The sequence below is a fragment of the Apostichopus japonicus genome, chromosome 21, assembly GCF_037975245.1.
Source record: "Apostichopus japonicus isolate 1M-3 chromosome 21, ASM3797524v1, whole genome shotgun sequence".
Lineage (NCBI taxonomy): Eukaryota > Metazoa > Echinodermata > Holothuroidea > Aspidochirotida > Stichopodidae > Apostichopus > Apostichopus japonicus.
Genome location: NC_092581.1, coordinates 4,932,758 through 4,948,457, shown reverse-complemented (window position 1 = coordinate 4,948,457; position 15,700 = coordinate 4,932,758). Strand labels below are relative to the sequence as shown.

Genomic DNA, 15,700 nt, shown 5'->3' with positions numbered 1-15,700 from the left:
CAGCGAATGGGAGAGGTAAGCTTTTTGTAAAGTATAGTCGGTATTAAGGTTAATCCAATACTTTGGTTTGACTTTCATATATATATATATATATAGATAATATGCACATAAATTCAGAAGTTACGGGATTATAAGTCACGCACTATAGGACTTTCGGTCAAACACAAGAACAACACATGAACCTTGCTAGGGGCAAATATCCGGTTAAGTCGGAATAATGCTCAAAATTGACCATAAACAAGTATAATGCAAATCTATAATATTGACAGATAGAGAATTTATGGATATAAACGTATTGCCTTGGAGGTTACAAGGGGATTATGTGGGCCAGAATTGATGTAAAATTGATGTTAAAGGAAGGTTAAGACATTTATAGAATGATGCATCGCCAAAAGGGGCTTTGCAGGGCGAGGAATATTAAAGACGTTGTTTTGCAACGAATCGGCATGTTTTAGATCATTTTTTTTACAAGTCGGAACCTGTCGAGTGTTATATCTTCAGTGTCATGGTACATTACAATCGATAAGTCAAATAACATAATATAGGTGATACTCGGATGTAGCTATCTTCATAAAGAAAGAAAAATGCGCAAAATACAAACAACTTTTTTGATGTTTGTATGAATATTTCTTCATGATAGGTATATGATCAAGGGCGTCGATACTAAGTGGGAAGAGGGTCCAGTTCCCCCCCCACCCTCAACGGTTAAAATGGGGGGGTAGAAGTAGAATATTACCCAGCCTTCTTAATTGCTAGCTTAGATATGTCAAGTTACATCATTGTTTCGGTATTGTTTACAAAAAATTAATTGATCGTATTCATTGAATTATTGGATATAAATACGACATATTTGCATATGGAAACATGAGAGATACTGTGAGGGGCGGGGGGGGGCGGGGAGGGGAAGGGGGCGGGAGGTACATCATATATACAGCCATTTTGTGTATGGTTATATATGATCTAGTGCATTTGCATTCTTGGAGAGATTGTATCGGTAAGTTTGTAACTCAATTCTTGGAAAGATATTTACGTCCTCGAGTATGATAATGCAGCCTGTTAAAATTGAACAAGGTAGATCGCTGAATATATCTGTTTGGGTTATACAATTCCATATAAGGAAAAAGCAAAAATCAAATTATTTCAATCTTATCCTCAGTTCTATGTATTATTTATTAGAAATATTATGTCTATGTATTTTGCCTCGATTTTCAAATTTATCGTTCAGTTGCGCCTCACTTTGAGTATACGATGAAAATTTAAAAAAAAATAACATTTTCATTGTTCGTGACTATAATGAGCACATGAGTTGTAATGACTGAATAGTTGTTTATACTAATCACCAAAAAAAAAAAAAAAACCTAAACTGTAAAATGTCAACTGTCATATCTCAAATTTGTTGAGGACAATTTTTTGACAAATCGTGGAGTGAGAGACACTTAATTCTGACTGCTTATGTTTCGTCTCATGTTTAGCTTTTTGCTTCTTGAACTTTTTTCTTTTCTGTTCGTCTTGATAAAGAATTTTGACATTTTGCTGACAGTTTTTTAATAATATCGTCAGGTTTTTGGAGTGTTAATCTGTCGATGGGGAAAACAGATTCATTTTATTTTTTCCTTTTTTTTTTTGTTTTGTTTTTCGTTTTTTAATAAAAAGGATTTTAATAAAATGCGACAAATTCCTTGTCCGTTGACAAATAGCAATACTCCGTATTTTTCTTTCCGAAACCAGTATTGCATGAAGTGACGTCTGTTCACATTGTAACAGCCTTTTAACTATTAAAGCAAGATTTGAATACATTTCGCATTTTTTATTAATTCATTCACTCGCTTTTTTTTTCAAGTCTTGATGAAACTGAAATATATGTTAATGCTGTATATGTAGATTAAGTTAGATCAAGTAATGAAACATTGGAGTAAAAATTTAAAGTATTAAATATAACCGTATTCTTTGCCTTTGGTAAAATACGTACTCATCAAAAGTCAACACTTTGTGTGATTACACCTTGGAATAAATTGATCTGAGAACTACTTCAAATGCAGATAGCTTTTTGAATGCTCTGAAGGAATACAACACGACTCTAAGATTGTCTCAAACAGTTTTCCATCCCTGTTTGCTATATTTTTTCTTCTTTTCGCTTATTCTATTCCCAATAGACCGAATTGCAGATACCTATCACCTATAACGGTTTGCATTGCAAAGTACTTAACGCTGTTTAAAAAGAGGCCACAGGTTGCAACGAAAATCTCTTCTATAGATAGCGGTGGCGACTTGTGCGTTTCCCACGTATATACAGTTCAGCATCGTGCATATAACGTTTAAAACATCGTTTGGCTATACGTTTAAAATGTATATACGATATATATATTGAGTTTACTTTGGTTCTAATTAGAACTTTCTCTATTAACTAATTATGAAGTTACTGCTGATTTTCGAACATGTCAACGGGTTGAAGGCGATTGTGTGTGTATGTATAACGTTGGAATGTGTATATAATAGCAAAAGTGACGGCAAATAAGTAACGCTTGGTGATTTCGTTCTATATTCATTTATTCGTTACGTTTCAGAAAAAAAAAACAATATATATATATATATATATATATATATATATATATATATATATATATAAATATATATATATATATATATATATATATATATAAATGTGGATATGTGTATGAACATATTCAAGCTTTAAAATGAACCTCTTACCTCTCGATACGTAATTTGACGCAAACTATATATATATAGGCACGGACTCTTCTTTATTTTAGCTGTAAGTAGATACCTTTCTAAGGTCACGTGGATCACTTGACCTTTCATTCCTCGTTACCTTTCCCTCACCCTTCCTTCCTATTTCTCGAACAAATTGAACTTACTCAACCAGTCGATGACGTCACTGGTTCTTAATTAATAAAACAATGCCAAGAAGGGGGAAATCAAATAGAGAGAGAGAGAAAGACGAGAATGAAAGACGGGCCCTCATCAAAACCTCGTACTCGTTTTCGCTCGATTGGAAACTTTCGTATTCAAGTAGTGGGATGGAAACCACTCAGTTAGGTTACCTTACACTCGAGCAGTCCAGTAACACAATGCGAAGGCCTCAAGCTTAGCATCAGACTCCATTTCCCTTATCTTCACATCTAAATTGTCCAGACTTGACGTTTTGAAGTAGCCTTAACGTCCACTTTTATCAAACAGCGTAGAAGCAAAAAAGATAGTGAATAAATTTGGCAATGTTTTGACATCTCGTTAGGATAAAAAAATCTACTTGTAATTGTAGCTATCTTCAAGTCGATGAGGTTTGTGTTTTTTCTTAATCTTATTTCTAAATTTGAGAGTTCAATTTCATTTCCGGGTTCGTTGTCCAAATAGACAGATCTACCCTTGAATTTCATCTCTATTTATTCTTATAATTTCTTATAGTAATAGTTCAGTTAATTAATATTTTCATTATTTGATGCTACTTGAAAATAACTGGATATATATGAAACAACTACATAGCACATGGTTACAGCTTAGACATGTGTCCTGTCTTTACAAAAGCATGGGACGTATATGAAATAATAACAGAGCACATGGTTACAGATTAGACATGTGTCCTGTCTCTACAAAAGCATGTGATGTACATGAAATAACGACAGAGCACATGGTTACAGCTTAGACATGTGTCCTGTCTTTATAAAAGCATGGGGTGTACATGAAATAACGACAGAGCACATGGTTACAGATTAGACATGTGTCCTGTCTCTACAAAAGCATGTGATGTACATGAAATAACGACAGAGCACATGGTTACAGCTTAGACATGTGTCCTGTCTTTATAAAAGCATGGGATGTATATGAAATAATAACAGAGCACATGGTTACAGATTAGACATGTGTCCTGTCTTTACAAAAGCATGTGATGTATATGAAATAACGACAGAGCACATGGTAACATCATTGACGTGTCTTCTGTCTCTACACAAGCATGGGGTGTATATGAAATAACGACAGAGCACACGGTTACAGCTTAGACATGTATCATGTCTTTATTAAAAGCATGGGGTGTATATGAATTAACGACAGAGCACATGGTTACAGATTAGACATTCGTCCTGTCTTTATAAAAGCATGGGGTGTACATGAAATAACGACAGCGCACATGGTTACAGCTTAGACATGTGTCCTGTCTCTACCAAAGCATGGGGTGTACATGAAATAACGACAGAGCACATGGTTACAGATTAGACATGTGTCCTGTCTCTACCAAAGCATGTGATGTACATGAAATAACGACAGAGCACATGGTTACAGCTTAGACATGTGTCCTGTCTTTATAAAAGCATGGGGTGTACATGAAATAACGACAGAGCACATGGTTACAGATTAGACATGTGTCCTGTCTCTACAAAAGCATGTGATGTACATGAAATAACGACAGCGCACATGGTTACAGCTTAGACATGTGTCCTGTCTCTACCAAAGCATGGGGTGTACATGAAATAACGACAGAGCACATGGTTACATATTAGACATGTGTCCTGTCTCTACCAAAGCATGGGACGTATATGAAATAACGACAGAGCACATGGTTACAGCTTAGACGTGTATCCTGTCTCTACAAAAGCATGGGGCGTATATGAAATATCGACAGAGAGTGCACATGCCAACAGCTCCCCCTTTCTCTTTTATATATGGCCAAATATACTAGTAGATAAATCACCACTGACACGAGCTTGTGAAATTCAATGAATTCTTAAAAGGATAGTTGTGAAGTTTTCCTTATATTGAAGGGCTTTTAGACACGTGGTATATGCTATAAGGCAGAAATTCAATTGAAGGTTTTTCTGTGGGTATACTAACTTCAATATATATCTATATATATGTATATATGTATCCATTACGACTAATGTTCTTTCCATCCCATTCTTCTCTCACTTCTCTTTAAATAACGTCCATGAGGCCAACTATTTCGTCAATAATTGAGGCGAAGTCTGAAAAAGAGTGATAAATAATATATGAATTGTATAGTGTAAACGTGGCTTATATATAGAACTCGTTTTCACATAAAACTCGGAAGTGAAATTACACAGAAGGCGTTTTTTTACGCAATAAACACATGATATTGGTGATGAAACATTAATGTTAGAGGAAAGGAAGAAACCCATTTTTTAACCCTTTTAGTTGATCTCTGGTCGTGCTAATATCTGAAACTCACTAAGGGCCCTCAGTTGGGCTATATGTCACTTTACGTGAACCAGTTATTTAATCAAAAGTAACGGCTGATTGAAGACGCGTCCAATCCCATATACCTAATTCTATTTCCGACCTGTTACGGGCCCGTCACGTCCCTGTCACGATGCGATACGTCTTCTCGTATCTTGGCCCATGTTTTTTTCTTTGTGTAATCTTTCGCGAGGCCTTGCCCTTCGGGGGCGTCGGTCTGTTCAATCAGTCATACGATTAGGCAATGCTTTAGATATACATAACGAAATGAAACGACTATTTTCTGTCTGATTTATCAGCACGAGTGTGGTATGATATTGAGTATTGATGATGAATGTGTTATATATGATATATGTTATATATATATGATATATATATATATGTTGTATATGATATATGTTATATATATATATATATATATATATATATATATATATATATATATATTTATATATATATATATCAATCATATATATATATAACATATATATAAATAAAAAAATATATAAATTTAGAACAGCGAAAAAACTTCCAGCCTCCACCGGGATTCGAACCAGGGCCTCCCGCTTTATATGCGGACACCCTAACCAACTAGGCTATGGACGCTGATTGTATGTCCAGAGGTTCGAAACCGGTAAGGATGGTATAGTAATTCCACTGTAGGCGTTTGTCACCTGTATCGAACAATACTAGTTCTGTTTTTGGTGACATATTTGCCTTACTCAGTCTAGAGATCAAACATTATTCTAACCAACTGGAAGTCATTTGTTATTCCTAAAGCCGTATCTCGAAATTTATATATAGATGGTATCACAAATACAAAGAAATCATCAATAGCATCGCAAAAGAAACCGTCATCAAACAGCATCATGAGCTAAACATCAATTTTTGTCTATATCACAAAATATGTTTTCATCGCAAACACTTTTTTAGCAATGACGGATTCCCTTGTCTTAGAATGCCAAACACTCGATGACCTATTAAATATCTTCTTGAAGAATCCTTTGGCGATAAAATGAGAGTTCAGCGCCGTTGGAGAAGATTGCTCTGGGAAACCTAAAAAAAAAAGAAGATGAAATGTGTAGGTTATATTAAATATGTATTCCACTTGGCATTTAGCGTTGCAAGAAAATGACGCCACCCAGTCAGTATTTTTCTCTGGAGGGAAGTCATGAATTTTATATTCAGTATATACAAATTATATCAAAATTTTCCAAGTACACATAAGAAAATTACCTTCAAATAAGTGACAAGTTTGCGTTCCTTTGTTGAACATACTATAGTATGATGTATATTATTTCTAAGCTTCCCCCTCTTGATAAAGTGATGTTTTCCACCGTATACAAACTCATTACTAATTTATTTTAATAAATGTCAATGAATTGTAGGATAGTATTCCTTCGTTGTCTGGGTCAGGTCTATATTTCGTGTCCTTAAACTTTGTGAGGTATTAAATTGAAATATACGTCTGGAGAAAAGTCTGAGACATACGGTAGTACCATAAACTGCTTCAAGACTTGTGGCCTGCAATAATTTATATATATATATATATATATATATATATATATATATATATATATATATATATATATATATATATATATCTACATATATATATATATATATCTACATATATATATATATATATATATATATATATATATATATATATATATATATATATATATATATATATATATATATATATATATATGTAAAGTACTATATAATATATATAATACTACAGCAAACTGTCTCGGAAGAAGTTGAACATTTAAATCGAACAAGGAATTAGATAGCGAACATATTTGTTTGCATGAGGGATGGTGAGGGCCAGATGGGGGGGGGGGGGAGGGCGTCTTTCATGCAACTTAGGCTGAAGAAAAGGAACATATAATTATGGTCGATTCACCTTCAATACGTGTTATTAGTAGGTAGGCTTTAGGTAAATAAAGACATTTTGTTATCATTATCTTTGTTTGGTGGAGTGTATAGGGGTAGGGGGGGGGGGCGTTGGGGTGAAGAAATTATACTTTCCATTTATCAAATTGGTTACTGTAGTTATAGGTTTGCGATTCCATGCTAAATGTCTCATGTGTATTCCTCGGAGCTTAAACACAGAATTAACTTTTTTTGTTCACTTCGACAGTAATAATATTACGTATAGAATGTCTGTGATTTAGGTTGACTATTGCCGAGAGCTTTTAAATCGGTCGGTGTTCTACATGTCTTCACGCGCATATCATGTCATAGCTAAAAGCTTTTCGAGATGCACTAATAGCGATCAGGTGTAAAGCGAAACACTCATGTAGCCCGCCGAAACCTACGTCTGGGACACCTTTCTTGTCTTCGAGCAGCTTGTAAATAGTTCAACGGCCGGCAAGTTCGTAATAAAAATATAAAGTAACATAATAATAATAATAATAATAATAATAATAATAATAATAATAATAATAATAATAATACTATATATATATATATATATATATATATATATATATATATATATATATATATGTATGTATGTTTATGATGGAATGTGTGAGAAAATTCCAGAATTGTCTCAGTTATTAGCATTAGACAATAACTTAACAGTTCTGGTTTAACAATGAAAACTAAAAGAATGTTAGTGTCGTGAGAAGAGAACAACATTCTGACTCATACATAAACACATATATACTAATACAGAAACACACACATACTCATACAGAAACGCATACATACTCATACAGGAACACATACATACTCATACAGGAACACATACATACTCACCCAGAAACACATACATACTCACAAAGGAACACATATACATACTCATACAGGAACACATACATACTCATACAGAAACACATATACATATACATACTCATACAGGAACACATACATACTCACCCAGAAACACATACATACTCACAAAGGAACACATACATACTCATACATGAACACATACATACTCATACAGAAACACATATATACTCACACAGGAACACATGTACATACTAATACAGAAATACATACATACTCATCCAGAAACATACATACTCATACAGAAACACATACATACTCATAAAGGAACACATGCATACTCATACATGAACACATATATACTCAGCCAGAAACACATATACATACACACACAGATGGCAAACGATGAAGATGTGACGGGATTACATACAGCCTACATTTATACCCGATCTGTTCTTTGTTCTGACTGGTGGTCAGTGTATAAGGGGTTGATAGCAAGTTTCACTGTATGTTCAAATAATATAGACTAGTATTTATAAGACGAAAACCGATATTCTGTCGTATTCTCCTTCTTCAAGTTCTTCATTTTTAACTTTACAGGAAGTGTATTCCCTAGAGGAGAGGACGAACATGAGCGGGCTTTCACATTCGCCATCCAAAATGTAAACGAAGCGGCTAAGACGAATTCTAGTTTGATGCCCCTTGAACTAGACTTTCGATATACGTCAGGGAACAGTACAGTCAATACTACAGATGAAGGTAAGTGGCATCTCTTTCATTATGGCAGAAAGATATAGAGAAAACAAGAGCAAAATATAAAACTTAAACAAGTTTGTCGCTTCCCCCCCCCCCCCTCCTCATTTTTTTATACTTGCTTTTATTATCACAGGGACAAACCAACTTTCGGAACAGTTTGACTATCATTCAATCTTTCCTCTCCTGAGGGTGTAGGCTTCTCTTCCTTACAGTCTAAGACTATAGAAGAATTTAGGTTAAATTGAAACAAAAGTTTTACGAACAAATTTTGTACATGTGTGCTTAATGAACTAATACAACCTGTTAAATTATTTATGTATGTCAACGTGATCCTTACTCATTGTGAACAATTACAATTATCACGTAACACATGTAGCTTGCACTGCGAACTGAACGTGTACATTTCACCTTTTCAGCCGTTTGGCGTTCCATGGAACCACCCTCTTAGACCGATTAAACTGTCACACATACCTTGTGTAGGCATAACAAGTGTAAATCACACACTTGGTGTATGCATACCTGTACGTTGCTTAGGAAACAGGTCACCCGTATCGTTCTTGGAAGTTGGGTTTCTGTTTAGTTTTATATCTAAAACAATCGTCCAGATTATACAACAATTTTTAGATCAAATGTAAAATGACACCGAAAGTTTGTCAAAACACCCGATACAAATCTTAAAGTTTTGTACCAAAGTAAAACCTAGATTGTGCAGATAAATTGGTAGCATGTGCCATTAAGATTACAGTAAGAACTGAGGATATGTGTAAATCACATCAAATCCAGTTTGATTCATTTGTTGAGATTACATATATATCCTCAGTTCTTACTGTAAACCTAATAGCACTTGCCTACCGATGTGTTATATTTATCAGCACAATCAAGTTATTTACTGTGGTGCAAAGTTTTAAGATTTGACATTAGTTACTGAAGTCTCTTTGTGAATCGGCTGGTCAAAACAACCCTGAATGCAAGGCGCGTATTATCTTATGTATATCGCTTCTTAGCCTTTTTTTCTTGGAGGGGGGGGGGGGGGGGTTCTCGTTATCATTACTTTGGTCACTAGGAAGTACCGAGGGAGTGTGACCCGAAGAGTTGCATTTAGTGTGTGATTTGTAGTGCAAACTGCTTAAGGTGCTATTGTAATTATTGTTTGCGTGAAAAAAACATAATTGGCTTATACAAATATGCCGTTTGGAGCTGTTCTGAACAACAAACAGTGACCACAATGTTAGAAATCACACACTAACCCTATCATACACCTTTGCCTTGATTGACGTTAGCCCCATGCAGTATAGGCCTACACATAGGTCGTCTCATCATGGGTGATGTAATCAACTCCTACATTATGCTCATTAATTAATTAATTTATATAACATATGATGTGATGTTTACTAAAAAAGACTGAAAACCATATCTGATTGTCTTTATCTTTCCACCGTGTTAGGGTAATAAGCTAATACACGTGGTAACGCATCGCGTCTCAAACAATACGTGACATATATTTGACTTATTTCTTGTGGTTTCAATGTTGGTAGTTTACCCTGTTTTTGCTTATGATTAGCATGCAGTTTGTTGATATGATTAGCTAGACAAAAAACGTGACAAGTCGTTTAAAGTTAAGGGTCTGAGAATATAATGTGTACTGTTCTAAGATGTAGGCTTTATGTCACCTATAAGCTCTCGTGCTCTCGTACGACTCCTGTATGAAATATGAAGTAAATTTCATTGTTTTGTTTTTTAGGTGAATTCTTTGGGCATATAGTATGGAGTGTAGGGGAGAGATTGGTGAGTGATGCCAGGGGTGGGAGGGGCGGGGGGGAGGGGGCATAGTTGTAGGATTTAGGAGGGTATGCGTTATTGAGCTTTTACCGTTATTGGTTTCTGTGCAGAGCAAATCCCAGGTCAAAGGTAAGGATTTAAAATGTGTGGGACGAGAATGTGTGTGGTGCTGGGGTGGCGTGGGGTGGTGGCAATATTTGGGTGATAAAGGGTGAACATATTTTTGTTGGGGGAGATTGTTGTATCTGATAAAACTCAAAAATGAAGCCTACTGAATTCATTATAAGCAGAATAGTCATACTTCCACCCTTTCCAGCTTTTTTCCATCGACCCATACGGACACCATCCAAGCCCCTCAGATACCACCGCGCCCCACAATAGCCCACCGGGCCCCATAATAGCCCACCGCGCCCCACAATACCGAGCTGTGTGGTATTTCAAAAATAGGTTTAATTGGGGCATCCCGCAGTTTTGATTAAAGCTAAAGGTTAAAAAAAAACTTTTTTTTTTAAAATCTGTCACGTTTTGTCAAGTTAGTCATCCGTATGAAGCATACTCACTTTTATTTATTTGTTAGTTAGGTTTGAGGGTTTTCTTCTTTCTATGGCTGGTGGATGATTAGTTCCCATAAATAAATACTTAATTAGGTTATCAGAATTAATATTCACGTTTCATATATCGAATATAAATGAAGTAAAAACTTTGAAGTTTTCCATTTAACCTTCAAATGTGTTAAAATGCTGTCATGAACAGTGTCATAGCGATCGACGAATTTAGGAGCAAATCAAATTCAGTTCTCTTTTCTTACATCATTAATCTTCATTTGGTTAATTTTTGGCATGTTTCATAGAAGGTACAATCGTTATCTCTCGGCAGGGTTGGAAAAATCTGACTAGAAAGGGGGGGGGGGTCATCGGCTACAGGGACGTGGCCCGAGGTCAAGTATAGGGCTTGGAAAATATGCAAGGATAAAGAATAATGTCTTCTAAAGGTATACGGTGGCCAGGGGTAACCCGGTGGCGATTTTTTTTGTCGGTGACACATTTGGTCCCGGTGGCCTACCTCCCTGCCGATCGCAATTGAGCTGCTTGAAAGGAACAGAGATAAGTTAAAGAGACGTTAATTTTTGCACCGTGAAAGTTACAGTTTGCTTTGTTTTTGCTACAATCTGATCAGCTACTGAAAATTATTGGTGCATGTGTTATATTGTGACCACTCAGTGACCAGTATATAAACTTGAGACAGGCCACGCCATTATTGTCACATAGTACATACACCGCACATATCCTATGTACACACATGCAAGTGTAGACTGCAAATATAATCATAAATATAGTTCGGAATAATACATAGGATATATATGATATCCATACGTATATAATGGTTATGAGAATGTCAAGTTGCAAACACACTAGGTTTTCATAGACAGGCTAGGTTTCATATCCTATCGTTGTTTTAGCTATTACCGTTTAGAATGTTTGGACTGCCATATTCTTTTCACGCTAATATCACCTGTGAAGCCTAGTAAATAATAAAAGAACAGTTTGTGATTAGTACTATACCTAGACACAACAATGTATCCGCCTACAGCTGCAAACATGTAACAATAACATTAGAACAAAGAATAGCATCATTGATTGTATTATTCCTATTGTTATGTAAATGATCTTACAATGACCACTCTCTGTGCACACGTGAGAGAGATGATAAATTCGTCCAAACTGAAAAGTGTTTTAAGGACCTGAGAAAGAGCATGTATCGATTCCTAGAGACATACTGTGACTTTTGAGTGTTGTATCGAATACAAACTGTTTATACAAAGGAAATAGCCTTCGGTAAGATGCGAAAAATGTGACCTCTCACAATACAATTCGCTGAAAACCCTGTCTTAAAGTTATTGATTCATACACGGGGATTTTGCACGTCCATGGAGTATAGAGAGAAAGTATGGAATACAAGGGTAATGGTTGTGAAAACAAGTTATCCTAAAATGGCGTTGATTCATGCAACCCATCCCTCCGCTTACAGCCCGCCTCCTTCCCCCACCGCCCCTTCCACCCCTCCCCCACTGGCCACGGGACTGACCACGTGTGTAGTTTCTCCATTAAACTATATTTTGCGCGTTTGGGTTATATTCTCTTAAAGTTCTCATTAATGGACCATTTATCACGCACCCACCCCCCTCACCCCAACCCGCCAACTTACCATATATCTTCCATGTGACCGTTATCCCCCCCACCCCTCCCCTCTATAATGCAGGACCAAGCCAAAGTTAGTCATATAGTGTTTTTTCACTCTAAATTTTACACAAATTGAAAACAACGTTGATGCCTTTCGCATGCCTATGAAACATATCTGTGCCAAACCATTTGATCATATCATAATCCTATACTTAATACGTGGACCAGTTGAGCGAATTTTGTAAACACGTTTTGATTCTGAATGCAATACACTACTTTTTTTTTCTGTTATAGAATATAAGATACATATCGTTCAACTATATCTGTCTTGACTATTCGCACTATTAAGTCAATTTTTCCTTCAAATCACTCCCCCCCCCCCCGAAAAAAATAGGAAATAAAAGAAAGAATATAAAGAAAGAATTCTACAATCCGACAATAACAGCTTACCCGATCGCAGAAACAAAATCAAAACGTCCTAGAATTAAGTTGGCTGCTTGTAATTACTTGGCCTCAAAACATTTTGCTTTTAAAGAAGCCGTCGTTATCTATTGGATCGAAGAATCGTAGATTTTTCTCTGGTTTTCAACTTAACGGTCATCCTTTGGTAACTACCAAAAAATGGCCGGCTGAGTTAAACAAATGACATAAGGAAGCATAAAACAAGAAAAAACAAAATGAAGGGTCTCTTAACTTTGTACTTAAAAGATTTCGAACAGAGATATAGTCAAGACATTCGTTTTTATCTCATTATAAACATTGCCTAAAGCCTTCACCGTTTAAAACACGTTAGTATATACGTAAGCATGCTTGCGTCTGATTTTTCTTCGACTCACGTATATTACATAACGACTTAGTGACTAATATTACAATCCCCTTCATTCCTTCCTGCCTGCCCTCTTCTTATTCTTCTTCTTTTTAATTATCACGAGTTTCTTTACACCCTCTGCTCTTGTTTAATAATCTGACATGCATATGATAATCCTCATCGTATCTCAATCTTTTTTACCAGGTGCAACATCTCTTACTCTGTTTAACTATTATCTTCATCAATTTATACTCTCTCCATCTCTCTATCTCCCTATATCTCTATCTCTACATCATCTCTCGATTAAATTGACCCTGTTCATGATTCATCTCCCTAAGACGTAGAAATAAAGTTCGAAAATTAAAGGACACTAATACAGGTTTTAAGATACGGTATATAATAGATCAATGGTGTAGATGGGTAGATTAATGAATTGACTAAAGCGATCTCGTATGTAAACGGTTCGATAAAAGGACGACCAAACCGACTTCCGCCTATGCCGACTGCCGCCTCTTTGACCCGAAGTAAATACCACGACTTTCAATAGTCGTCGACGTCGGCGTTAATGTCTGTTTAATATACGGCGGAGTATATCAGATTTATTGGAAAGTTATCTTCAAACGCAAATTTAAACTTAAAAACCATTGACAAAATCCCTTTTCGTATAATAAAAACGGCTTATAAAAAGGCTATATATACTGGAGTTTGTAACATGATGCATAGTTGTTTTTATTCAGAATTAAGTGGCCAAAACGCCTTTTAAATGAGGCAAAGAAAAATCGTTGTAATGGGAGGACAGGCATATTCGCGACTAGATCACGTTGGCCCCGCAGTTTGTTTGTTTTCTCTTTTCATTTTAAATCTAAATTTGTACTCATTGTGGATTATCTTGTACTTTAGCGTTGTACCTCCATATTTTGATTAAAGCTCGAAAAGTCAATTTGGCAAATCTTCGCATTTACTATTGTTTTCTCTCCTTCTTTCTCTCTCTTTATCTCTCCGTCTCCCTGTCTCTCCCTTCCTCTCTCTTTCTATATCTCCGCCTTTCTCAGTATATGTGCATTTGCGACGGATTGAGTTTTCAAAATCGTCAGAAAAGAACGATTTACAGTACAGCTATATCGCCTGTGGGTGCATATCTATGATTAATACACGGTTATTTATCCAGATCATTATGGCGTTGTAATATAAGTTCATATGGGTTTCTTTTGCATATGGTGAAAAGTCCGTTTGCATGCTCGCGGGGTGCTAAATCTCTCGTGGAAGACTTTATTCTTTCTCTTTGAGCGAGTGAAAAATAATGTTCTCAGATTATACCTAAATAAGGGAGAGTGGGAGAAAGGAACATCTTGGATATTAGTGTAAAACATAAATGAGTTTTGAAATATGAAATATGATGGTAATATACAAAAATAAGTCTGGCAGGTAAAGCCACTTATAAATGAGCTGGGTGTCGCATTCTGCTCCTAATAAATAACTTTGTAACCGTCCCTAAAATGTTAGCAGATTTCAAAATTATTCCTGAAAGTTTCCAAAAGTACTGTCTGTGACATTTTCACTCGCAAGATAATTCTCAAAACTGGAAAAGAGCAACGACAATTTTTTACTTTAGAACGGTATACTTACCTGTGATGTCGTCATGGTTACAAACCCAGTTTGTTTACTTCTTGCTTATAATTTTCCAGTCGACTTTCCAGTGTTCATTTCTTAGGTTTACGATTTTTTTCTCAGAAATTTAAAAGAAACAAATGTCATAGGCTGTCACCAAGTTTGCATATAGTAACCATTTTTTATCTTCATAAAAAAAATATTGGGGGGTGGGGGTCAAACTGCAGGATTCGTTTCTTAAGGAAAACCTTTTTTTTTTTACTCTTTTACTAATTCAAAGATGGAGAAGAATTGATCTCACCTGAATAACTGGCTATGTCTGATCACGTCGATGATCAATTCAAACCAATGATGAGGGAAGGATTTATCAATTCGTTATAATGTACATATAGAAACGGACAACGAGTGGGTTATACATTATTCGTGTTCCCCTCACGTACATAACGCCGCATATATCTCGGCGCCTCTTGTTTACAGTACTAACATGGGCCAACTGAGAGTAATTATTCAGTTATTTGCATTTATGACTCATTCATTCTTGTGTGTGTGTGTGCGTTTGTTTTGCTATCTGACCGAGGACTTGAACAAAAGAATTTCAGGTCCTCGGTTGTCATTT

General features: G+C 35.7%; 1 protein-coding gene across 2 annotated transcripts in view; it reads left to right on the top strand.

Moving 5' to 3' along the window:
* Positions 1–15,700, top strand: part of LOC139962880 (glutamate receptor ionotropic, kainate 2-like) — a 111,191-nt gene that overhangs the window by 50,388 nt on the left and 45,103 nt on the right. For both annotated transcript variants that reach the window (XM_071963263.1, XM_071963262.1), the window contains exon 3: positions 8,554–8,712. In XM_071963263.1, coding sequence (XP_071819364.1) covers positions 8,554–8,712 — 159 coding nt within the window. The remainder of the gene's footprint in view (positions 1–8,553; positions 8,713–15,700) is intronic.